General features: G+C 41.7%; 1 protein-coding gene across 4 annotated transcripts in view; it reads right to left on the minus strand.

Annotated features, from left to right (window-relative positions):
- EGFLAM (EGF like, fibronectin type III and laminin G domains) overlaps window positions 1-26,877 on the minus strand; it is a 79,204-nt gene that overhangs the window by 34,775 nt on the left and 17,552 nt on the right. For all 4 annotated transcript variants that reach the window (XM_032097247.1, XM_032097248.1, XM_032097245.1 and 1 more), the window contains exons 3-7: window positions 24,893-24,976; window positions 23,774-23,800; window positions 19,292-19,409; window positions 18,911-19,046; window positions 12,300-12,466 (exon numbers count right to left, since the gene is read on the minus strand). In XM_032097247.1, coding sequence (XP_031953138.1) covers window positions 12,300-12,466; window positions 18,911-19,046; window positions 19,292-19,409; window positions 23,774-23,800; window positions 24,893-24,976 — 532 coding nt within the window. The remainder of the gene's footprint in view (window positions 1-12,299; window positions 12,467-18,910; window positions 19,047-19,291; window positions 19,410-23,773; window positions 23,801-24,892; window positions 24,977-26,877) is intronic.

Consider the following 26,877-nt stretch of genomic DNA (forward strand, 5'->3'; position numbering starts at 1 on the left):
ATAGTAAAAGCAACCACATCATTGCAGTTACTCATCATTTCAGCAAGGCTGAGAACAGATAACATTAAACTATTAAAACAACAGATTCATGTATCTGCCTTTTCCATGCAATATTTTGCCATGACTTAAGAACAGCATAGGTAACCTGCAGAGTTTCTCTACTAAGCTGACCCCAGCTGCCTGTGTATTTTGGCAGCCGTAACCTGTCCATATCTTCTGGCAGTTAGCAGGTCCTTTACATTGCAACATGTAGAGATGCAAAGTCTTGCTGGGCAGTGACTGTCTGCAGAAAGGAGAGTCAGAAAATGCCACTTGATGGTAGTGAGAGCTTCACTACCAGTACTAAGCAATCATATAAAGCCAGTGAAGTTAACGAGGCTCAGCAGACTTTCAGAAGGAGCAGTGTGGGCACAGTGCTATTGGGCTGTTTGAGTCAGTCTAACTGGGATCAGCCATTTCCCAGCTCAGTGGACAATATAGCAAAAATGTTTCACTAAACTGATACAGGCAGGAGTGTACTTACCTAAATCTTTTTGTACTCTCTCCTCCTTTGCTGTGATTGCAACCCAGAAGTCCTGGCAGACAGTTATGAAATCTAACATATGTGCACCGGAGATGAATGTGTGCCCTGGCTGACTAACTGGCTGCACTCCACATCCTCTGCAGGGGTTACTTATCAATGGGCTTTGCACATTACATCAGCACACAGAAAAATTAGAGGCAAATGCATAGAGGTAATGAGGCATACACACTTGCAACCAAGAAAGCATGCTGGACTGGGACAAAATGTGTATAAGCCTTTTCACTCTAACATGTATACCTAGTCAATCTGTAAATAATACATTTTATCTGTACATTAAACAGAAGTATTCAGCCCTGAGTTCTACCAAATGAGCTAAGCAGATAACTCTATGACTGGTAACAAGATGAGGCAAACAGGACAAACTACATCCAGATTATTTCTGCTACTGACTGTGAATGCACAGGCAAAGGATTAGAGAATTAGACTGCACATTTATGAACTGGTCCCAGTCCTGCAACCACTGGAATGAATTTCACCATATTGAAAACAATAGGTACTATCAAAACATAAACAAAACCTCTTACTCCTAGTATTCACTTTTATAGTCACTCTGGTTAATCACCATCCAGAATAATTTTACTCCAGGTTGGAAGCTAGGGAGAATAAAGCAGAGTAGAGTAGAGTAGAGTAATTATTCAGGTGGAAGGAACGATCACCTAGTCAAGCTGCATCTTCTACCCATCACTGCATTAGAATCCCCTTCTTTGGTAACAGTGATTCTGTAAGATATGCCATTCTACAAAAGTTTCAGCGTGTAAAACCACGAATATATGCATTACAAATATGATTTGCAGTTGTGTTGGTTTTGCTTTGCCTGGTTTTGGTAGGAGGATGGGCTACAGGGGTGGCTTCTCTAAGAAGCTGCTAGATGCTTCTACCGTGTCTGGCAGAGCCAATCCCTGGTGACTCAAAAGATGGACATGCTGCTGGCCAAGGCTGGGCCGATTGGAAACAGTGGTAACGCCTCTGTGAGAATGTATTTAAGAAGAAGTCAAAACAAAGTTTGTGGCAGTTTTAATTTCATCCAGAGAAGAGTAGGTGAGAACATGCAAGAGGAACAACCCTGCAGACACCAAGGTCAGTGAAGGAGGAGGGGGAGGAGCTGCTCCAGGTGCCGGCACCAAGATTCCCCTTCAGCCCCCGGTGCAGCCCATGGTGAAGCAGCTGTGCCCCTGCAGCCCAGGGAGGTCCACAGGGTTGCAGAGATCCACCTGCAGCCCATCGATGAGCCCACCCTGGAGCAGGTGGGTGCCTGAGAAGAGGGTGAAAGCCCACAGGAGACCCAGGGACAAGTGCCCAGCTCCCAGGCTGGAGCAGCCTGTCCTTGAAGGACTGCACCCGTGGAAGAGTGACCCACTGCTCCAGCAGTGTGAGGGGTGCTGTTGCCTGTGGGATGGACTCATGCCAAAGAAGTTCATGGAGAACTGTCTCCAGTGGGAGGGACCCCACAGTGCAGCAGGGGAATGACTCCTCTCCCTCACTGGTGAGAGAAGCCCTGGGTGATGAACTGACCACAACCCTCATTCCCTGTCTCATTGCGCTGCTGGGGTAGGAGGTAGAGCTGGGAAGGAGGGAACAGGGTGGGGAAGGTGTTTTTAAGGGCTTATGTTACTTCTCATTATCATGCTCTGATTTGGTTAGTAGAAAATTCCCTTCATATCTCTAAGTTGATCCCGTTTTGCCCACGACGATATTTGGTGAGTGATCTCTCCTGGTCCTTATCTCAAACCATGAACCATTCATTAAATTTTCTCCCCTTTGTCCAGCTGCAGAGATGAGTGAGAGCAGCTTGGTGGGAGCTGGGCATCTGGCCAGGTTAACCCAGTCTTTTTATTAGACAATGAAGGCAATCATGATGATTTTAAGATGAGGATACTAACTGGGAGAAGTAACGGGCAAAACAAGTACTGGTAAATGTTAAACAGTAGAATGATTGTGGGGAATTTTTGTTTTAATTGTGGTGAAGGATCCAGGGGTGTATTTTGTCTAAATTGTTAATTTTTGTTCTGATTTTGGTTTTGGTGGTTTTTTTTTCTTTAAAGTTCACCAAAAAAGGGATTTATTGGTATATCATATACAATATCTTTTTAGTATCACCTACAATATCCTTACTTCTGCCTTGATTCAGATTCGGGTTAGGGTTAGGGTTATTAGATTTAGATGTAGAAGCTCTCAACGAAGAAAGCCAGCACCAGTTCACAATCTGCTCCTTGCATTGCTCATTGGCTTCCTCCATTCTCTTGACCAAGAGCTTTGTATTCTGCTGCTTCCTCCTTGCTCTTTTGAGTGCTCTGCTTCTTCAGAGCAATATGCCTGCACTGCAGCACTCGAGGAGTCCCTAGTCACTGGTTCTGGGTTTCTTGCCCCTCTTGTTCACAGGCTTCCTCACAACGTACTGGCGAGCATCATCCTTCTTAGACAGGTTGAACAGCTTGCAGATTCTGCAGGTCCTCTGTAGAGGGAATCCTTGTGGAATATAGGATACCCCAGGAGGGCTTGGGCATCCCAAGGCTGTTGCAGAAGTACCCCTGATGGGGCCTCAGGCTGAAAACAGGCTTGCAAGGCACCTGCTAGCCGGCGGCCTTGAACAGCCTTGGGAAAAGGTATACACTGGTCAGCTCCCTCGCTGCTTAGAGGCTTTCTCATGGGAAAGGGGCGTGAACTTTGAGAAAAAGTATAACTTGGTGTAACCGAATAATAAAACGGGAGCACGATGCTCAAATCGTATCGGTGTTCGTATCGTGACTCTGGCTGGATTCCCCTGCTCCCGGGACCCCCCCCCGCAACAGTCCTCTTGGGGCCAAGATGACAGGGTTGTGTCCATCAGCCCAGCAAAGCCCTTTTCACCCTTTTTCACTATGACCAAGTTCAGAACACTCAAGTTTGCATCACTGATGCAACCATGAATGGATTTGCACTTTATCTCTCCAGTTCTTCTGGGGCAATAGCAGGAATGGCCCTTGCTAAGCAGAAGGCAGACACATCCGTGAGGCAGGACACCTTCATGGAGAATCCTTTGTCATTGCCACCACTGATCCTGACAACATATCCCTTCCACTCCTCAACAAGGGAATCAGCCAGGACCTCTGTGGCCATTCGTTTCTCTTAGGATGTTCTTAGCTTGCACCCATTGTCCGCTTCAATGAGCTTCTGGCAGCCAGGGGCTGGGAAAGACATATTCAGCTTCATCCTGCTCGTGCCTTGATACTGCTGGAAAGGGCAGCACTAACTCAGCTTCCAGCATTCACAGCAATTTTCAGCTCACTGAATCACAGAATTAACTAGGTTGGAAAAAAGACCTTTTAGATCATCAAGTCCAACCTACAACCTAACACCACCTTATCAACTAAACCATGGCACTAAGTGGCACATCCTGTCTTTTTTTAAACACCTCTAGGGATGTTGACTCTACCACCTCCCTGGGCAGATGATTCCAATGCCCAATCACCCTTCCTGTGAAGAATTTCTTCCTAATGCTTAGCATAAACTTCCCCCGGCACAGCTTAAAGACTGTGTCTTCTTGTTCTGTCATTGATTGCCTGGGCGAAGAGACTGATCCCCTGCTGCCTAAAACCTCCTTTCCAGTGGTTGTAGACAGTGATAAGGTCTCCCCTGAGCCTCCTTTTTTCCAGGCTAAAACTAAATTTCCGTGCATTTTCAGTGAGCTTTTGAGAATATTCCAGTTTGGCCCCCACTCCCAGCTCACCTTCTGGGGGTGGTTCCAAGAGTTTTTTGTCTCAGTCCTGATCTTTAACTTTTGGAATGAATAACAATAATCTGGGAGAAAGCCAATGGGGTATCAGCTCCTTCTGGGGCATTGTTTGGAAGCTCACCACTTCCCGCACGCTCCCAGTATTTTTATCACAGGTTGGAGCGGGCAGAGGGATCAGTACCCCCTCCCCAACAAATCCAAACTTTTCATGCAACAGTATGCATTCTTATTAAAAGACACAGCTCTTTGCCATGTGCTCTTTCTTCAGAAAGCTTTATTTCATTTCCCAACATCAGTAAAATTTTCAAAAGTCTCTATCCTCTGTAACTTAGTTAATTCTGCTGTAGGGTGTGGTATCATCACCATCAGCTCCACTCCATCATATGCTAATGTTTTAAAAAAGAGCAGGCTTGAGGCTGATTATCAGGGGGTGGCTCCAATGAGTCATCCCCCTCCTCCAAAGTGTGAAGGGAGGTGACATCAATGACCAGGGAGTCCTGCCTAGCTCTTTACCTCCTCACCTTTTACAAGTGGGCACAGTTCAGGGTGTGGGGAGGAGTCTGGATTTGGTGCAAACTCCTCCCCAGGGGTGAGGTAATGCTCAGGGTGGCCCAGCACCACCCCCAAATTGGCATGCATGCTTCCCCTAAAGATGGTAATTTTCTTTTCTAAAGCTCTGCACAAACTGGTTTAACAGGTTTCTCAGGTTCTGGGCTAGTTGCTTTTGGGCCATCAGCCCTGCCTCAGCCCTGAGGCAAGCAATTGTTTCAGCCTTCAAGGCAATTTGCACCTTTACCAGCTCCTCAGCAAAAATGTGCTTCTCTTTTTGAGTAGCCATTTCAGACTCCATTATGGTTTTTGTCCCTTTTAGGACAGCCATCTTAGATTGACCATGTGCTACCTGGCCAGGAGGTTTCTTTTCCCCCTTTGCCAAAGTTCCAATTCTCTCTGTTGCGACTTGCGGTTTTTGCCAGTTTTTTCTCAGAGACAAACTTTACAAGTGTACAGCAACTTCACTTCGAGAGCAATCCAGGACTGCCCTTGACCTTATTGCTGCAGAACATTAGTTTTAACAAAAAACTTTCTCTCCTTAAATTGCAGCTAGCAATGATCTCCACACAAAGCAACTCTTTGCCAAAACTCAGAGTATCCAGCATGACTATGCCAATATCCCTTCCACTCCTCAACAAGGGAATCAGCCAGGACCTCTGTGGCCATTCATTTCTCATAGAATGTTCTTAGCTTGCACCCATCGTCCACTTCAGTGAGCTTCTGGCAGCCAGTGGCTGGGAAAGAGATGTTCAGCTTCATCCTGCTCACGCCTCGATGCCACAGGAAAGGGCAGCACTAACTCAGCTCCCAGCATTTGCAGCAATTTTCAGCTCCCTGAACACTTGCTTTTACGTCAGGTCTGTGCTACTGTCACCAAAACTGCTGAAAAAACAAAAACTCTTCAACAACATTTTTAAGTGGTAAAGAATTACGGCATTTTTTATTTTGGCCAGGATGTTGTACTGGCCAGGATGTGCAAGAGAAATCATTTCATCCGGGCATTGCCCGGGCTGAACAGAGAAAATCATTCCATCACACATGGCTCTTTACTAGATTTTTCACATACTTATACAGTCAAAACCCAGAGAAATCCATTGGTTCAATGTTCATTAGTACCAAGTTACGCAGTTCTTAGTATTTGGTTTTCTATTGGTTATTGATCCCTTTGCCTTCGATGCTAATTAGGTCCTCATCCTGCATTCTCTTATTGATCTTTTCCCAGACTAGGTGTCTCTGAGACACCAGGGAGGATGATCGGGCATTGACGTTCATTGTGGTCACTTATATCTTGTGCATCCCCTGGCAGCTCCCAGTCCATTGAGTTGTTAAGCTCCTCAGGCCCTGCCCAGGGAACAGAGTCTCTTGAAAAGAAACTTCCATTCCCTTCCTCCTGGGCAAAGATGAACAAAACCCTTGACTAAAGTTAGTTAAAAATATTAGAAGTTGTATCATTTCCAACACTACTACTTACTGCCTTTTATGTGTCTGAAAGTATTTCGGAACTAATTTAGTTCTTTTAATGTATAAATTTGCCTAAGAGCAATGGAAGCCGTAAGGATAATTTGGGAATAAAGAAAGGAAAAATCACAATCATGTGTCAGGGGAAACAATCTAATGTGTACCCAAACAAGCTGTGACACACACACTCCATTTTCTAACTTGGAAGTCATAAGCTACAAAATAAATATCTGTTATAGTCAAAATGCTATCTTTTTTTTTTTTCCAGTCAAACTTTCTATTGGCTTAACGGGATGTAAGTTTGATAAGGATGGCAAGAGTGAAGCAATGCAGAAAATGAAGTATCTTTATATTCATACATAGGAGAATGTTAGGTCTCGAATTCACATTTAGATAAACACATTTGCTTGCATATATGGATATGATTTTAATGCCATGCCAGTTTTACAGAACTGTAACTCTCCTGATTTGAGTGGTTATCACTAAAAATACATTAATAAGCACCAGCATGCAATGAGACATGGTATCTTAGGAGAGACTGGCAGTTCCCCAAACAGCAGGTGTCCCTCTTTCATCTGGCAGATCAAAACGTTCCATGCTTTCCTAACAGAAGATGTTGGGAGACGAAATGTACCCACTATTTTAAACTGGACAATGGTTCCTTTCACGTTACTGAACTCGTAACATTTTAGAGCCTGGAGAGAGCAAAGAAGGTACAGCTTATTGTGTCTGGTAGAAAGACTGCTTTGAGGCCCTTCTTCAAAGACATTCACTATGTAAGGTTGGCGTCACCAGAATAAGTGTGACTTCAGAAGGTGTCCTAATATCCACAGGTCTTCAGATCTCCAGTTTTTCCCCTTCCTGACTGTAACTGAATTTCAGCCAGCACATGCTACATTGCTCTACTTGCTGATCTGTGAGCAGTTTTGGTAGCATGTAATGCACTCAGGAGCAACGGAGCAATGAGATGCATTCACTTCTGACCATGTCTGGATTTATACAGATGAGTACACATATGACTGATGAGGTATCAGCCCACTGGCTTCTCAGTTGCCTTGTTCTTGCCTACATTTGGCCTTTGCTCACTGGACATTACATGACAGTCACATGTGACATGATGCAATATAACTACAAAACAGGATACAGAGAAATTAACAGGACTTTTTGTAGATAAACCCCCACATCAGCCCATCTCTTAAGTGCTTTCTGTGTTGCTTTCCTGGAGAGCTCATCTCATAATGGGTGGTAAATCAGGGACAATTAAGCGAAGTGGTACTCTGCAAACACCAAAACAATGACTGTAGAGATAATAAGCAGGCTGTATTTAATTAAATCAGTGTTCCAGTGTACAAGGAGAAGTAGTCTGATTAAGACCCTCTACCAGGTTCTATAATCCTGTTTTATAAATAATTGAAAAAGTTGAGGGGGTCATGAGCTTTAGACAGCCTCTTTCCAAATAATTAGGGATTAAGTTATACTAAAGAAATCTTTCTTAAAACAAATATAAAGCCACATGAACTTTTTTTTTTTTTGCTAATTAGGTTGCCATCATCATACTGAGGAAGGGACACGAGGGAGTGTAGGAGGTAGAACAGGGGGCACTACAACACAGGCAGATTGGATGGAAGTGTTAACAGACTTACTGCCTTCATGCAGAACCTCCCATAGGTCTTAACCCAAAATACAACAGGAGTATTTAAAAATTACTTTTATGCTTTTCAGTGACTCACAGTGTGATGATGCATGTCAATTGACCTGTCTCTTGCTTTTGTCACTGTCCCTACAACTACCAATACTGCTTTTGTAAAGTCTCTGGAGATCTGCGGGGAACAGTTCTGTGAAAAACCTTCTCCATTTACTATCTCCAGGACACATCACCACCATTTAAATCAAGGTTTGGGCCCCAGAGATTTTTTTTCTTTTTCTGTGCCTGAGCCTCAGCTGACCCATGCAAGCTCCATGCAGAATATTTAAGCACCTATGCCAATGCCCTGCTCTGTGTGATCCTGGCAGTGACGGCCAGGACCACAGAAAGGGATGTGCCCTGCTTAAGCAGTCACTTCTGTCACATTTGCTGTGGAGACAAGCAGGAGGGTATTTTTAACAGAAGACACTTCCTCTGTTGGTCTGGCAAAGCTCAAGGCTGGTGACCTTGCAGGCACAGTGCAAACCCCATCTGTTTCCCGAGAAGATGAAGGGTATTGAAGCAATGCAGGTGATGACATTTTTTTTTGTTTGATTCTTTGGGACAGTTTATTACGTTGTTTCTAAACTGAGTATGTGCAATCTGTTATTTTCCAGTGAATTGTCCATGACATTTTGAAAGATTTTATACAGCAAAACCCAAACAGCCATGTAAGTGAAATACCCACAACGTGCAACTGTAATTAAGAAAGGCAAGAAAAAAATTAGTTTATTGCATCATTTCCCTCTAGAAAAAAATTAATGAAACCAAATCACAAATAAATGAGAACCCTTGGGGAAACTTGCCCTCTCTTTCCTCCCTGAAAATGGAGCAATTAACGAAGCATGCATTTTTTACTAGGTAAGGGGGTAACTGCTTATAATCAAAGCCACATGTTCTACCTTGGGAGGTCTGTCACAGTAGGTGACACTGTCAGCATCCCTTTAGTGAAGCAAACAAAGACAATGTTTTCCTATGCTGACCTAAAACAATGCAGTCAAGAGTACTGCAAAACCCCCGTTTTAAAAACAAAATGAGTGAATTACCTGTGAAAATGAGATAAACCACAACAGAAAACATCCCTGAGTAGCATGGACCCATCTCTGCCTCAGCCTGCCTACAAGAACTCTCTGCAAGCCAATATGGACCCTGAAGACCCTCTGCTTTTGAGGTAATGTTGGGAATCCGTTAATCAGTTAAAATAAGCATCAGAACAGCACTTATTTCAAGTCAGGCATGAAAAAGCCAGCATATATAAGCTTAAAACTACAAATTTTTTAATTCCAAACACAGTAAGGACCTTAGTGCCAGCACCATGTGAGCTAAGTGTAATGCAAAGGAGTCAGACATTGTATGAACTTCTGCCAGCTTTCTAAGATATTTCAGGAATTCTGAAGAATACATAGGCAGGCAGAAAATAGTATGAAAAATCTGTGGCCTGTAGCATGTTTCACTGCTTAGGTGGGAGGAGGAACCATGGTAATAATGAAGGTCGTAATTCTTATGATGTGCACTCTGAAGGATAAAGGTGCTTCAGTTTCAGAGGTGCCAACTGTCTGACACCTTTTCAAAAACACAAGGTGACTAAGGTGTAATCTGCTGGCACTTTGAGAGAGTCAAGCAACTGGTACCACCTGAGATACATCACCATACCTGAGACAGCCCCGGGGGACTGTCAGGTGTTTATGAATGGCACATGCCCTCCTGTAGTCACTGTTGAAAACCACAAAACTTTGAGGACCTCAAATCTGCTGAACACTTACACTTAAGCAATTGAAGTGAGTGATTAACTGAGCCAAAGAACTGGGTTTTCTAGCTGCTAAAAGCAGGAGGGTACCTTCAGATACATAATGTGAATTAGGACTGAGTTTTAATTGGATGCCCTTGAGTTTAGTGTTTCGTTTGGGGCTTTTTTTCTGTACCGTGAAACCTGTCAGTGGTTTAAATCATTCTTCAGGGGTTTTTAATGTTTTGGAGAAAAATAGATGTTCAGGCTATGCACAGCTTTAATGAACAATTTTCTCCCAACAAAAGTTTAGCTTTTCTACTAATGTGTAATGTATTTGTGTGTCTGGTTAACATCAAGTCAGTCTCCTACACAGACATCACAAGTAAAGACAAGTGAGAGCTGCTATCAGCTAGACTATCATTTGAGCTACACTCCTGCCTTCAGAAAACCAAATAATTTATTTCTAAAGGCACTCATCCCTGATGCTCTTGAGCAGCACTCCTTGCTCTGCAAAAATGTGGTTGTGACGACAGGTATCCGCAAGATAACACGATGTGTAGTTTCAGGTATAGTGCCTATATGTAGTTTTTAAGCCTATTTTCAAAGAGCACACTGGCAAAAGAATAACATTTGCGTTTGCCAAAGTAGCTCCAAGTACAAGTACCCTGGAGCAGGACTGGAGCACATCACAGACATGACATGGTCCTGGGCTGCAGGAGCTCTGCCTGGTCATGAAGGTCTCTGCCAAGTACTGCCAGGCCCTTGGAGCAGGGAAACCAACCTCTCAGCCACTGCAGCACCCATGTGCCTACCCTGGGCCAGCACAGACTTTTTAAGCCCATTCAAAGAGCAGTGCAAAATGCATAATATATTGACTTTTCAGATCTGATCCAGGCACAGAGAACCAAGTTCCCATCCCTTATGAACCTCTCCAGAAATCAGTGCTTATACACACCAGATGTGAATTTGTTTCCAAGCACTAATGACAGAAACCCATGTTTTAGAGACATCTTGGCAGGCCTCTGCAGAACAAGCAGTTTCCAAAGACAAAGTGCCTTCCCTGGAGTACTGCACAGCATGAAGATGATTCCACCCTTATTAATAGAGCTAAACACTTTATGTTTTCGACCAAAGAATGCAGCTGCTAACATCCAAAGATAAACAAGATACCAAGGAACACACACATGTGCCTGAGGCAGCAGGAGCTGACCCTGGAGGATCCACAGGCCAAGGAACTCCAGAGTATGCTGCAAGAGGTTTTCACAAACATTTACTTCAGAAGTTAAACTTTTGAGCTCAGCAGCCATAGCAAACTACATGCAAACTGTTCAGGTGGCTGAATTTAGGACAGAGGGACAAAAAGAATGAAAACTGCCATATAAGTCAATGAAAACAGGGATTCTACAACAGGGAGGCAGTTTAGAAATAAATCTTTATCAGGTTAAATTGGTGGATCACTAAGCATGTTGTTATGTTTCTGCAGCATGTAAAATCTTATTGCAGAGCTCACAGTCCTACCTAAATATTTGCTGCTCATTTTCACTGGTTAATTAGAGATGGTTTGCAATTGAGAGAGTGAGAAAAGGAAAAAAAAAGGCACATAAAATACTGATACACATTTCTATATAAAAAGTTTGGAACACTAAAGATATAGCTCCTTTAGCCCAATTTAGGCTTTGGCTCTCTTTCCTCCATTTCTCTTTGTGACATTTGGTTTTTTGCTGTTAGAAAATGTGATTTGTGTGATTCCCAGCATACTCTATGTTGCCTTGGTTGGGATTCTCACATACAAGCTGTGACTTTGGGTGTGATGAGGAGCAACAGCCCCCCCAAAATCACCCCACAGTGACACCAGCATTGGCAGAGGATTGCATCCTGAGGAAGCCCAGCAGCAACTGGACTAACACTTACTGCAATGTGCATGGTCTATATTGCTACACAAATGTAATTATAATAGTTAACAAGTTGGTATGTCAGCATGTTCACCTAATATTTTTGCTATGCAGCTTCTGATCAAAAAGGGGTGCTTACTTCTTTATTTTCACTATTTCACTTTATTTATTTCACTATTTTCACTTTATTTACACTATTTTCATGACTGTGTTTAATAGTTAAGAGTGTTATTCCTCAGAAAACTGTACAGGTTTGATTTGGTGTTTCTGAGTTGCTGATATTATATATGTAATATATCAGGTTCAGCTTCAAAGAACAGAAAAAATGAACAATATACTCATCTCTCTCATTTCTCCCCATGATATTCACTTATCAGTTCTGCATGAAGCCAGCACAAAATTCAGAAAGTAGCCATCCAAAAATACCTGGCAATGACCTCCAGAGTGGAGAAATGGCATGAAAGTGATGCTGCCTGGGTCTTTTCAAATCTTTGCTTGTGGCTTGACTTTCACAGGGTGCTTGCTGCAAACTCCTCAGACAGGACTGAGAGGTGTGAGAATGGGGGTGACTCTTCCTGGAGAGCAACTCCTTCCACCAGCAGGCCTCCACAGCTATCCCAGATACACTTTATTTACAGATATACTTCATTTTTGTTTAGCTTTGATTACAAGAAGGTGCTTGTACTCACTGAATGTGCGGATGACATCACTTGGTGCACTGGCAGGGCTGGATCCAAAGGAGTTTGCTGCTCGGACGGCAAACTGATACTTCGTGTTTGGGAGAAGTCCTTTGAGAACCATGGACTCCATCTGGATCTGCTCTCTTATTACCGTCCAGTTGCTGTCAAGGTCTGGCCTTGAGGATCAAACAAAGACCACATCTTTAATAATTAAAGCTGGCTCTATAAATTAGCTGCCTTTAAACTTTTCTAGGGAATACACTAATAAATGAGACAGAAGTCTACTAAATCACTGAAACCCTTCACTCTTAAAGGGTCAGACTGTGCAACCCACAATTACCAAGCTGTGAAGCCTGTGATATCAAAACTGTACAATCATACAAACCCAATACTCAGATTTTGGTTATAAAGCCAAGGAGGCTGTTTAGAGGACATACTGACAAATCCAGTTATGCTTATCTGTTTTGTGGGTTTTGGGTTAGTAGTTTTCAAGTGAGGGTTTATTACCTGTAGTTCCCAACTCCCTCCCTGTATGGCTGTATAAAGCAATAATTTGCAATAGAGGGAAAGATCCTGATTTATTTCTAAGAGCTGGTGTTCTAATGCCAGTAAGTCCCTTCAAACGTATACAAGCATTAGCAAGATGAGAATCCATCATTTGATCTCCCAAGTAATTAGGTTAATCCACTCAACATAGGAAATACAGATCCAAAGTCTCTTCAGAAAACAAACAAACAGACAAAAAAACCAACCTGAAACAAAAAAACCCAAAGCAAGCCACCAAAAAAACACACAAAGACAACCCAAGACCCACAAAACAATAATGCAGAGAGTGTGGCCTATGTGCATGGGTCTTGTAACCACATTCCTGTAGCTGCCTTTGGACAATGCCTAGTTAACTCCTGATTCATAGTGGAAGCCAGCTGCCAACAAGTGCTTCTCTAAGTGCCATTATAATCCGGCTGAAACCAGTATAACCATTCACATGGCAGTTTGGTATCAACTGTTTTAAGTTCATACATACAGGCACATTGTAAAGGGGTGGGTGATTTCAAGTACTTTGAGAGAGTATTCTGATGCTTCTGCACCATTTCCACTCTCTCTAAAAGTGGCCTCTTCTTATCAAAGAGAGAACAAAATAAGAAGCTAAACAAATACAAACAAAACAAAAATGTAAACATTCACTCTAGGCCACCCAAAATACTAAAATTAAAGTTTATGAAAGTAAAATAAGGACAGAAATGGCTTTCAGAGAAAATTATTCCAGTGTTCTTGCAATATTTATTACAGGAAATAACCTCCAAGTGCACCCTGAATCTACCAGTGTTTACACAGGACTAGCTGCAAATGTCTCCAACAGTCTTCAAATTAAAAATTATAGCACGAGGCAGGCATTTTGTATTTGTTTATTTTCAGCTGGAAGGAAATGCCAAAGTTAATATATGTTTTATTTTCGTGGTCAATACAAGATTTATTGATCACTGAGGTTCCATTGCTTTGTGCCAGCATGGCAAATGCAGTGGCAAAGCAGCAGTTCTCAGCTGCCTGTCCCAAGTGCACAGTGGCACACGGAACATGAATATTTCATTGTCTTGCTAAAAATAAAAACAAAATCAGACAAACACACAAGATGTAATGATAGCTAAATAGACCATCTTAAGTCACCCTTCACCACCATTTCCTGGTAGACAGGAGAGCATTTATTTTGGCTACTCTTCCATTGTTTCCCTCCTCTGAGTTTTTGATGCCTGGGCCAAAATGAAAATATATAGTGTTTTCCAAATGAAAGCTGTTAACATTGCTTCCTTCCAAAGGCTTGCTTAGTAGTGTTTTCAATTTTCCTGTACACATCCTTTTTTGGTTCTAATTCCCATCCAAGGAATTCCTGCTAACTCAAAAGCTGCCTCTTTGCAACAGACCTTGACGATGTGTCCACTCAAGTAGAAACAACACGCCTTTGATGAAAGAACCCAAAGGAGGCATTGCACCCTAAAAATATTTAGGAGATAACACAAACAGCAGGCTAGCCTTCAAATACAGACTGTCTCTCCCAACACTTCCTTCTGCAGAAGTCTGTAATAAAGGAAATGTCTGCAAATATGTAAGGATCTGCAGCTGAAGGAGAGGGAAAGAGGAAGATTTATCACTCGACCTTTGCTACTTCTCCAGAATGCTCCCTGTGTGAACAAAATGGTATGAGATGAAAACATGGCAAACAGATGGGGAAAGGAACACAAATTCTGCTGGTGACTGCATCCAGGGCCAGCCAGCGCCCATGTTCCCTGAGATGAGAACAGAACATTTTATTGAAAACTGTCTCCATGGTCCTTTTCTGTATGTCAAATGATTTTATGTTGTCAACTTTTACACTGGAAGGGCTCATTTTGATACCACTTTTCCCATTTTCCTGCAGCACTATGTTGCCCAACACAGGTCTCACTGCCTCTGGCCAAGACCTTGCAGGGTAGGTCCAAATGTATCTGTGAATAGGGAGATCAGACAACTTCCATGGACATTGCCTGCTCTTGAAGCTGCAGCTGTGCATCTCCAACACATAAATGCTCTGCAGCAGGAATCTAACACAAATCATAGTGGTTTTGAGATAATAAATATATGGCTAAAGTCAATAGGACTGGATGGGTATAAACCAAGGGCAGAATTCCATGCCAAACTTACCCAAAAATTTTGGATTATTGCTTTATGTTGTAACCTGGGGACTGATTCAGTTCAAGAAGGGAATTTTTTCTGATGCAGAGAATCGCAATTTTATAGTCACTTGAACTTCCTTTTAAAATCACCTGGAAATTATTTAAGTGTGAGGCACCCACTAGCAATCCAATTTTTCTAAGGTTTCTGATTGTTCTTCTGTGCCATATTTGTACTCATCTCAAGGGGCAGATTCATCTCTATAATGGTTTTTAAAAAGTATTTCAGCAAATAATAAATATGATGACAAGTACAATACATCATCATTCACTGGATGGAAAAATCTCTTGTAGATATACTGCACTATAACATATTATTTTTAGTAACGATTATATTTCACATTATTGTGACACTTTCTACAAAATATATCAACCAATATGCCAGGTCAGTTCTGAGGAAAGGAAAAGTGGACAATTTTCGTAACTCATTCTCTTGTTAGATATTCTTCTGATGCTATCTAATGTTGTTCAGCGCTTCCTCCATAATATCTTTTGTTCCTCTTTCTTCATCAGTTACCTTTTCAAGGATTTAATCTCACAAGCAGTGAGGTAAATACTGAGGCAGACATGCCTATTTCATGCAATAATCAGGGAAACAGTATTGAAAGTATTTTTCCTAGACATTAGGAGGTGTCTCCCTGGTCAGCTCTGTTGTTTCAGGTTCTTTGCAAACAAAAGCAAACAATGACTGTCTGGTTCAGTGCAGTGCCAAAGACAGACAGTTCAGCAGGGAATGGATTCAGGGATAGATTTTTCTGGGAAGGAGAGGGAAGGCTTCAAACTAATCAAGAAATCTTATTTCTTACACCACCATACTGAATCCACACCACCCTAACATCTGAATACTAATAAATCTCCCAGTTTTATCAGCAGAACACGCCCAGTTCATTGCAGCAGAAGTTTCATGTCACTACCAAGATACTGAACATTTTCCTTTTGCATGCCAAGATTAATATTAAAAGCTTTTGATTTCATCTACATACCAATGAGATGAAAAGAAAGTGACCTGATTGTTTTAGGGTATGTGCTGCTGAAACACTTGTGATTCTGTAGCTGCTATGTGGGTATAAAAATTTGGGTAAGTTAGTCACCAAGTTTAGAAGATCATGTAGGCATTGAACAGATTAAAAATTTGAGTATTTGGAGTATTTGACTGAAAACACCCCAGATATTTTTAAGAATTAATTTTGTATAGCATCTTTAGGAAAAACACCCAAACTCAGATGCTTAAGTCCAGGGTCTTGCTTTAGCGGCTTTCATAAAAATGTAATTTTTCATTAAATACTTCTCGCCATTAACCAACAGAATATTTACACTGAGCCTACAAAGTTGCACAGATACTATGTATTTTGGTTTTAACACATTCTACTGCACATTCCTTATGAACTGTCCAGTGAAGAGTGAGTCCCACAGTCTCCCTCCTGACTTCCAGCATTTAGACAAGTTGAGATTGTCATCTCCTTAACATCCTCTTTTAGTCAGCAGCAGAGCAGAGCCTGAATTAGCTCAGCTCATCCTACATCTGAAGCCACCTACAGCCCTCCACTGCCTGTAGTGAACCAAAGGTTCCCAAGGGAAACCCCTTAGGCAAGTGCTTAAATAAAGCACCACAGGCTGCAGGCTAGCTCTGGTTCTGATTAGATTCTGGTATCTCAAAACAGTTAAGGTACTGAATTTTCATGAATATATTGAATTTCCCCAGTATCACAGCTGAGCAACTGAGAGGAGTGTTTTGTCCCAACATGTTTTTCCTAGGGTTAAAGTCATAAAGTTAGTTCTAAGGAGATGGAAATTATTAAAGAATGTCATGGTTTTTAGACATTTGTGCTGTACCCAAGTGAAATTACACATTTGCATTAGAAAGTAATTAATTTTGCAAAATCACAGGATAATGGTGTATTTCTTTGACATAAGAGGACTCAATTCTAGATTTACTTGAACTGATTTGTTTTAGTTTTACATTGGTTTAATTTACTGGCCTTAACTCACGATAATACATTTTACAGTAATTAACACTATATGCAGCAAAAGACAATGAGGCTTAAAGTTAAATGTTTACCTCTAACTGCCATTAGGGCTTATGGCTCATTGAACTTACTCCAAATATATAACCAAGCTTCCAAGTCTAAGAGAGTGTAATCCCAGAATTAAGAAAGGCACTTTCTACTTGGCTCTAAACCTCAAACTAAACAGTGCAATCAAAACATTTTGCTCCTAGCAAATTCTTTCCCAAAGTCTAAAGCTGATGAAACACTTAAATTTCAATCACTCGCATCTTTTGACCCAAACAGCAAAGGCAGCTTTCCACTCCCTGGCTGAACAAAAACATTGTGACTGTGTCAGATGGAGATGATGGTGCCCACTTCTTCCATTAGCAGGCTCCTGGTGCTATGAAGAAGTGTACATAAGCCTCCAGGTTCCACTTTCCAGTAAAAGCACGGAGGTGATACAAGTGCAGTCAATCAGAATACAACAAAATCCCTTCCCCATCAACTGAGCAAATGAGAGAGAAGTGATGGAGAGAGAGCAAAAAGCTCAGATAAAAATTGTGTTAAAGAAGTAGATATTGAAAAAATTTCATTGTAGGTCTACAGCAGACATTAAACGAAGGAGATAAGTATCTTCAGTCCTCACATCCTGCCTCGCAGTGCCCTGAACATTGGATTGCCTCCAACTAAATATGGGGCATTTCAGTCCAAACACAAAGTGCATCACTTAAGAAGTAGGTTTTCAGTCTGGGTATTCTTTTTGCTATATCAATATCTTTTTGGTAGATTGTACCCATACTTTGAAAAGCAGGTTCTTCCTGTCTGTTCTAACAACAACAATTCTTTTTAAAAAATGACTATGTTTTCCCAAAGAATGATTTTTTTGACTTTTACAGATTAGAGTAGCTAAAGAATCAATTCTCTCTTCTTTTACAGGAACCTCAACTAAAACCTGTCATCAAGTATTCGCTCAAAGGATTAAAAGGCTGAATTTTACTTTCACTGTAAGGGTAAACATTGAGGCGAATAAAAATACATAGATTTGTATGCAGATATTAGCTCACACAAGCATATGAACAGTCAAGTACAAATACTTGTTATGCTTGCAGATACAATCACCTCCTCCTGACCCTTCTTATGCAGCTTATAAAAGCAATTTGACTGGCAACTTCTGTCAGTTCAGTTCTACTGCTGCAAATTTTAGAGTTCAATAAAAGTTCAATAAAAGAACAAAAAAAAGGCCCCACCAACACACCACTTTCCCCCCCAAATCTAAACAGAGAGATCAACATTTCATGTAAACTTGATTAGCATTAGCATAACAAAGCAAGTCTAAATCCTGCAAGCTCAAGACCCAAATGGCTTTGTGTTCAAGAGGTGTCTGGGTCTGGTACTGTGTGATGTGGTTTAGGGGCTACAGTGGTAGTGCTGGGTTGATGATTGGGCTGGATGATCTTGAAGGTCTCTTCCAATCTCGATGTTTCTATGATTCTATAACTTTTGTCAGGTAAAACTGTCCAACATGCTGAATTTTCAATCCTTGAATTATTGTCTACAGGCAACCCAGGGAAACCATTCTCCCAAACACTCTTTTCTCAGCATGGTTTGACAGCATTTGATGACAGGAGAAACTTAAAGCTTCATTCACCCAGGCCACTAGCAGAGGGAACAGATCAAATTAGACCTTATTTCTCTTCCATCAGAAAGTACAACTTATTGGTGATTTTATAACAAATTGGATCATTTCTGGTTTCGTCTTTAAATTTTCATGGTAATTCAACACACTGAGAGGAAATCTAAGCATACGATACACAGTAAGTAAATAAACCATATCTATATGCAGTTTAATAGAGCAGTTTAGGTTTAAAAAACCCCAAAACACTATAGTGCGCAAACACCAAAATTCAGGCTCCACTGGCAAACTTGCCTGATAAACTCCACTGTGTAGTACTGGATGGGAGAACTTCCTTCACTCACTCCAGGCTTCCAGGACAATGCAACTTCTGAATCAGAAACCACCACGATCTGGGGCTGATAGGGTGGTGCAGGGGGCATGCACTTATCTAAGAAGAGGTGCAAAGGAATAGCATTAGAGAAGCAGCTGCATTGCCACACACAATAACCCAACACCCACAGATTTAAATCAAATTTATAGCCTTCTCCCCTCACCCTATTGCCCCTCTAAAACCCTACAATTGTGGAAAAGTAACAGAGAAGTACTATGATACTGCACGTGACAGAGGTTAGGTGTGAGTGCTAGAGACAACTGCCCTGCCAGTTTTGCAACAGAGCCCTGCAGCAGTGTTACCTTGGGATAAAGTTGTCACCTCTCTGGGCATGCTGGGCCGTCCTTTCCCTGCCCAGCCGTACGCTCCAACGCTAACGCGGTGTGGGGTGCCTGGCTTCAGGTCACCAATAACAACATCCTGCCAAGTCAAGAGCAGACAAGCACATTGTGACAGCAATTCTGTGCAACTGGGGATAGTGCCGTGAGCTGGAATTTGGGGATCTTACATGGTGTTTTCCATGTACTCTCCTAGGAAGATTGTCCCCAGCCCAGTTGCAGCTCAGAAACAACAAACACAAATAGAATCATGTTTCCTCTCAAGCTGCAGCTTTGCCCCAGGGGGAATCCACAAGGTTGACCTGGACCCATTTCTCAGCACAACTCATAAGGTTGCAGATCATTTGTATTTGATATCCAGCTTTTTCACTGGTGAAGTCAAAGTCACATACTATTCCCTCCCTTGACCCAGCTGCTAGCATTTGGTATCAGTCTGGTGTGTTTTGCCCTTTTTTTTTCTTGTTTGTTTTTATTTCTCTTTTAAATTCAGAGGCCATAAAACCTCCTGAGAGTGAAGCAATTCGATGCAGTGTGAACTGATGATCCTTAATTTCTCACAGAGCAGAGCTCTATCCCATCATCTCTCACAATTTTACGAGCTCAGCTAACAGCCTTGACCTGAAGCAGGCATTTCCCTTATTTGTCCTTCTGCCATAAACACAGAAAGATTAACCCACAGACAACTACTGTAAAGGAGGCAATGCTCAACTCCATGTGAAGAGCTTGTGCTGATGAATACTCTTCAGAGGAGCCTGTTCAATTCTTCCAGAAAATGGAAAATGTCACCAAAATATTACATTTCATCACTGGCTGCTGCACATAGCATGGATCAGCCTCAGACATATAGATCTCGTGGATCTTTAATGGAGAATGTGTACATGTGTACAGAAATTGAGTATACTTTACCTGCAGCCTACCTGGAATGCCTGTGTTAATCCCAGATTTATGAATTTTGACAGCATACACACGTAAACAGAAATACCAGGTTCTACACCACAGACTGTTCTGGTGTGAAAAATAAGCACTTACAAAAAAACTGGTTTACAGCAATTATTCTTCTGGTTTTCATTCTCTGATATTAAACACATTAGTCACAGTGCATTTGAAAATGTGGAGTTATCCTTTCTCTTCATGTTGGAACAGACTTTAAATCTGCACTTCCAGTTGCAGTAAAATAGTAAACAATCCAAAAATTTTATTAACTGCTAAATTTCCTTTTGATGGTCATTTGGAAAAAACCACTTCCTCTCTACTCTTTGGGGAACCTACATTATTACTACAATGTTGTTCGACAACACCCTGCCATCTGTCATTTCTCTGGACATGGTTTTGGAGCACTAACACTGATTTCCTATTAACATGGACCACCTGACCGCTATCCTGTTTTTCCATCATTCACACTTGATGTGTTCGAATGATCTGGGCAAATCTGAGACAAAAACAATGCTGGAAAAGTAACTGTCCAGAGAGAGGCAGCAAGAACACTCACTCTGGAAGATTAATCTGGGTCTTTCAGTCTCATAGCTGAAGGGACTGAGATCTTTCACAATGTGATCTGAGAAGCCAGTTGCTGAAAACCCAGTACCTCCTCCTGGCGACAGTACTGACGCCCGTGCTCCTGCCTTTCTATCCTCCATGCCATAGGTATTGTCTGTCTGCCATTAACTCTGTGCATTTGTTCCTGCCAGTATTCCTCTTTATTACACTCATTCTTATAAGGAAAAAATCCTTCATTATTTGTCTTTTTGTTTTCACACTATTCAGGAACTTGGTGCTTGCAGAGAGTTGGATATTCATGCGCATGCCTCATACTATTACCTGCAGACTCAAGTCTACAATAAGCTAAACAGAGGGAATCTCATTGAGTGCCTGGCCAGTCAAGATCAAAGCCTTAATATCTACTTAAGTATTTAAGTTCAACATGTGTGCCCTCAAAACCTCAATAAGGTGCACTCATGCCTTACACACGTGGCTACCTGCCTCCTTCTGGCAGTGCCCTTTCCATGAACAGAGCTCTGGAACACACAGTGGGTATCTCTGAGATCAAGCCTCTTCTAATCTTCAAAGATCAGGACATCAGTGAATAAGTAAAAATTCAGGACGTCATCAAGCTACCCTGACCTGTGGCAATGTCAGGGAATACCCACCTCACACCAGGAACACTTTCAAATCAGATCCTGGAAAAGAAACACATTTCCTTGTCCCCCATTGTCCAGCAGCCTGCGAGTACATGTTTCATTTCTTTTTTTGCTTGTATTTAGAAGACAGGTCTTAAACCCAAGTTTTCTCCCTCTCAGAAGAGACAGAGTGGCCTCACAGATAATGAATTTAGGTAGTATGTGGAAGAGCTACCCCCATCATTTTTGTAGTCCTCCCTCCACTCAGATTACCTCTATATTTCAAAGCCTGATGCCCCAAACTCAACACTCGATTGCTGATGATGCTTCAACAGTCACCAACCTCACTTATTCGTCTTGCCCAACTCTTGCTAAAATCCTAAAAAATTACATTTGGTATTCTCATTACAATCTCACACTGTTGAATGGGGTGAGGCAATGTGATACCTTTTCTGTGGTAGGGGAGCCAATTCCTTGTAGATTATCCCATATATCCCTCCCTGCCCTGCCATACAGCTTGCCTTCCCTACAAGTGTGTTGAAACTGGTTTTGAGGCTCAGTAAGCTGCCTCACAGACACCAGGATTACAAATTGTTTTCCAAAAGAATGTCTGTTTTCTGTTTTGTTTTAATCCAAAAAATCATCAAACCGTGGATTACAACACAGCTGCAGGAACTGAGCTGGGTTTAATGACACTCTCTCCCCTGACGACAATTCCTTCCCTGCACTACTGGTCCCAGCTGGTCACTTCCCATTTTGTACTGGTATGTTTAGTGATTTGACAGGGAGCAGTGTTGCTCTCCACGGCTCTGTGCCCAACCTAAAACTTCCCACCTTTAAAGCCTACTAATTTTTATTGATTTTTCTTATTTTTTACATGTGCTGGAGTTCCTGAATATTATGCCCAGTTAGAACAACCGCCTTACTAAATGGTACTGCATCTGCACTTCTCCTAACTGCTGTCACTTACATGTTCTCTACTTTATGATGATATAATACACAATAATCCATTATCCACTTTCCTAACACACAGGCACATGAACATAGGCATGCACAGAAACAGGCGGTGCAAATCAGCTCTTGCTACAGCGGTCTCACACGACCCAGAGAAGCCTCTAAGAAAGCAGCAGGGTCATACCCAGCACCAGGAGAGGCTCAGTGATGGAAACATTAGCTATGCAGACTTAACCACAAAACTATTGCAGATTTCTGTTGAGTTTGGTATGAATAAAACAGAAAGCATTTCATCGAGAACACCACTTCCTGGAGGATTAATGACAGCTGGGAGCTGATTAATCCCAGCCATTCATACTTCTCCACAAGTACCCCTCCGAAGTGTTATTTTTATCAAGCAGAAAAGTAGGGCCCAGCATGGAACCTCAACTCTGAGATGCCATAATCCAGACTCAGCTCAGCTAGGATTGAACCAGATAGTCCTGGTTCAAGTGCATCCTGAGGATTCAGCCTCCTATAGTGCAACCAAACTTCCCTTATTTCAGACCACAAAAGTTCTGTGAGCTCCACCAACTTCGTGAGATTTCTCTATTCCTAAAATAGCTCTCAGAAAAAAAAATTTGCAAGAGGCTGTTGATGTTAGGGATTTCAGTTAAAGACTGAAATTGCTGTCCTTCTCCTACCTAAACTCAAGCACCTCCTGCTTGCTTCCTGCTCACAATAAACCCAACCTGTTTACTGCTCACAGGAAGCAGACTGGACTGAGTGCAGGACTGGAAATAATCAATTTGATTAATTCACCAGCTGCAAAGCCATTAAGAGAGTTGGTATTTCTTTCAAACTTGTTTTAGACTAGTAGCTAGTCTCCCACTCCTTCCTCCTGGGCGTTGCAAGGCTGGCCTCTTCCTGTGCTCCTCCTCCTTCTTGGCTCTCTCTGGACTGGCTCAGGTTTTTCCCTCTTCATCTCCTCTCCAACTGCCAGACTTTGTTCTTCCCTTTTAGTGTCTGTCTGACTACTTGACTGTCCCCATCATCTTTAAATCCTCACTGCCTGGATATACCTCATTTTTTGCACAAATGTACTCCATCAAAACAAGACATCCCTAAATACCTCTGATGACTGAGAAAAAGGTTTGTCCGTTGCTAAAAAGGGAGCTACTTGTCCTACATGTCCGCCTTGTTCACCTGTGGATTTTGAGCTTTTTGGGGCTACTATTTGCTACATTTTGACCATGAAAGGCCCTGTATAAGTGCTACATAGAATCAACATTTGAGATTAACTTTGTGCGTGAGTCTGTGGAAAGACCAAGTCAGAATCATTCAATTTCTTTTTAAAGCTCATCTGTGACCAAGTTTCATGCGAAGCAATACTTACAAAAATTGCTTGTCCTTCAAGCTGACCCTGGGAAAAAGCAAATAGGACTTATTAAGAACTAACATAATAAAAAGTGACAGCAAAAGCACATAAATAATGGGTCAGGGAATTAAAACAAGACCCATATGCTGCAGCATGTAGTATTCTATGTGGCTGTTAATCATCTGCATGAATACTGGGATACAGACTCTCCTCTCCCAGTGATTAAAAAGTACTGCTGTTAGGATTAAGATAAAAAACAGTGTGCTGTTTGATCTTTCTTGGCACTACTAGTAAGAATGGTTTTAGGAAAAAAAAAAGGCGAGAGAGGAATACAGAGATAAAGATAAGAAGGGAGAAAATAATGCATAAATAAAGAAATTATATATCATGACAGCAATATTGTTTCATTCACTGTGATCCCAGGATCCTGCAGAAGTCAGAACTGACAACCAGAGTGATGGAAAACTGCAGGAAATTTGAGCATCCTCCTCACTCACACTTCTAGTGAGGAAGTGGGGCAGAAAAAGGGAAGAAGGAAAGAGAAGGGGCAACTGAAAAAAAGCCCCAAAGCAAGAATACAAAGGAGATATAAAAGAAAAAACATAACTTAAAGAAACAAATTGAGAGCAATAAGAAAAAGTAGTGTATTCAAGAACAAAATAAACACCAGCATCTAGGGGAATCTTCTAGAATATGAACTTGCAGAACTGCAACTAAAGCAGCCATATCTCAGAAGGCCACAGTCTCACACAGAAGCAAAAACACTCTTTAAGTCACACAGCTATGTCAGACACTGCAATACACATACACTGATAGTGCAACTCTCTCTAACTGTGCATAGACTTGCGCAACTCCACCCCTTCCATGTATGAAAATGCACAGAAAATGTACATTCAAGATTAAAAGTTCTATTTTAGTAGATGTCAAAGATCAGTACTAGGAAGCTGAGAGCAAGTCCCAATAGTTTTACATGATAAAACAGTCAGACAAGAAGGAGCAAAAGTGCATCACGCAAACAGAAAAACATTGTGATTTCCTTTTGCTCAACACCCCGAGTAGATCTGGGGCTTGGATTGCAAGTTTCCACTTGCATGTTCTGCTCCAGTGCTCTGATTGTTGATGAAAAGCAATACTCACCATGCTAATCATATCCAAACTGAGGGGTACATCATGTGAGAGCTGTTTAACTGCTTTGTCACCTTCAACTTCTGAGTAAAAGACCTTGGGAAGAAGATATAGTCAAACCAGTTAAAGCAATAACTCAGTGTTTCAGAGTTACTTAAGAATGAGTGCACCAGTGCACCATTCTCACTCTGAGGACAGCATTTGAGCCCATGATCTCTTACCTTTTCAAATGCAGGAAAAGGTAATATTAATATTTAATATTCCTTACATATTTGCTAGAAGTTGTCGGTGTGACCAAAGGACACCATCACAAAGTGTATACACTTAACTAATGTGAGACGCAGTTGTAGGGTTTGTAGTGCAGACCTGAGCTGACTATTTTCATTGTGCATCATTTGTCTGTGGTGAGCATGGACAGCTAAAGAGTTGTGGGACCAGTCTGCACCACTTAGACACCTTACTTCATGTAAGGAAGATGTGAACATTACACGATTATGACATTATAAAAATTGCTCTATCGTAAAATGTTTCTCCATGTCTGTTGCCATGTACTGGAGACTAATGAGACAGAGAATCTGCTTTCCCATGCACAGAGACCCAGAGATGCCAGAGGGTCAAGATACTACAGTGAAAACATTTTAGGTACAACACTATTGATGCTGCTTGTCATTGGTTTTATTATCATGCCACACACCAGCTCAAGGCTTAAAAAAAGTAGTGGAGCTCAGATGCTCGATCTGCGTGCATGAAAAGTGAAAACTGTTTACGACTTAAGACAATTACTCATCACACCTCTGTTTTCACAGAGAAGGATGGACCCAGCTACACAGAGCCCACCTGAGGCAGGTCCTGGCCACAGCCAGTGATTTTTGGAGTTTTAGACTACTATATTCTAGTTCATAGCACTTTCATAACAACAAAATCAACTCTGCAGCTGGGCTGCACTGGTGTGATTTACAAGACTGTGGGATAAAGGAGCATGTGTACCAGAAACACCTGTTGCAGGGAATTGTCTCACCCTTTTAGTGTACATTAATAATAAAGGTACTCAGTGGTATTCTACTTCCCCCCTTTTTACATAAAACTGAATTTTTGGTATTTTATTCCTGGAAATTTCAAATCCTTCCATAGAAAATGCTAATAAGAACAACTGCTATTTGGTTTTTTTTTGTTGAAGGTGAAAGCAACACATTCTAGTCAACATCTCACATCTTTGGTGCTAATTTCCCACTGACGAAAACTTCCATTTTGGGACTGAGTTTCATTGCCATGGAATACCTGTTAAAGCAAGACCTAACAAAAATGAACGAATGGCATGTTAGTGCTCATTGTTTTTCTTCTTGAACACTAAAACACAGTAACCAGTTTAGCCTAGCCATTCTGTTTTGCCATATAGTCAGAAGATAACATGGCAGAGCCTTGATGGGGGTCAGAGGCTTCCCTATAAAATTGCTGAGTACAACAGGAAAATCATTCAGCTTCTTTAACAGAAACTGACTTCTGAGGTAGGGGGGAATAAAACAAAGTCCTTTTGATATTTAAGGCTGTTGGTGGTTTCCCAGGGATTCTGTGCAGTACAGTACCTATCCAGGAAGAGACTCCATGAAAGTGACTCCTTCCATTGTACCTGCTACCAGTCTGGGAAGTTTTAGAGGCTTCATTTGAAAACATATTCCTGCTAAAGTAATCGTCAGGCTGGATGTATAAGTCAAAGGAGCTGGATGGCCCTCATTTGCACAGTGTAATATTGACCTGCTCTGCTCTACTTTACTGTTTTATCAGCTGCAGAGAGCACTGAGAGCTTTGCAGGAAAACCACAACAGTTGCAGGAAAGCAATCTACATCCACTGCAGGCCCTTGGCATCCAACCCAAATTCCCATCATAGCTTGTTTCTAAAACATGAACTGCTTGGTTTTTTTAAGGTTACAGTTCAATCCACTCAAGCCCACTGTCCCCTGGCTACTTTCTGGGAAGTGGCACTGTGTGTTAGGAGAAG

This window comes from Corvus moneduloides, chromosome Z (genome assembly GCF_009650955.1).
Source record: "Corvus moneduloides isolate bCorMon1 chromosome Z, bCorMon1.pri, whole genome shotgun sequence".
NCBI lineage: Eukaryota > Metazoa > Chordata > Aves > Passeriformes > Corvidae > Corvus > Corvus moneduloides.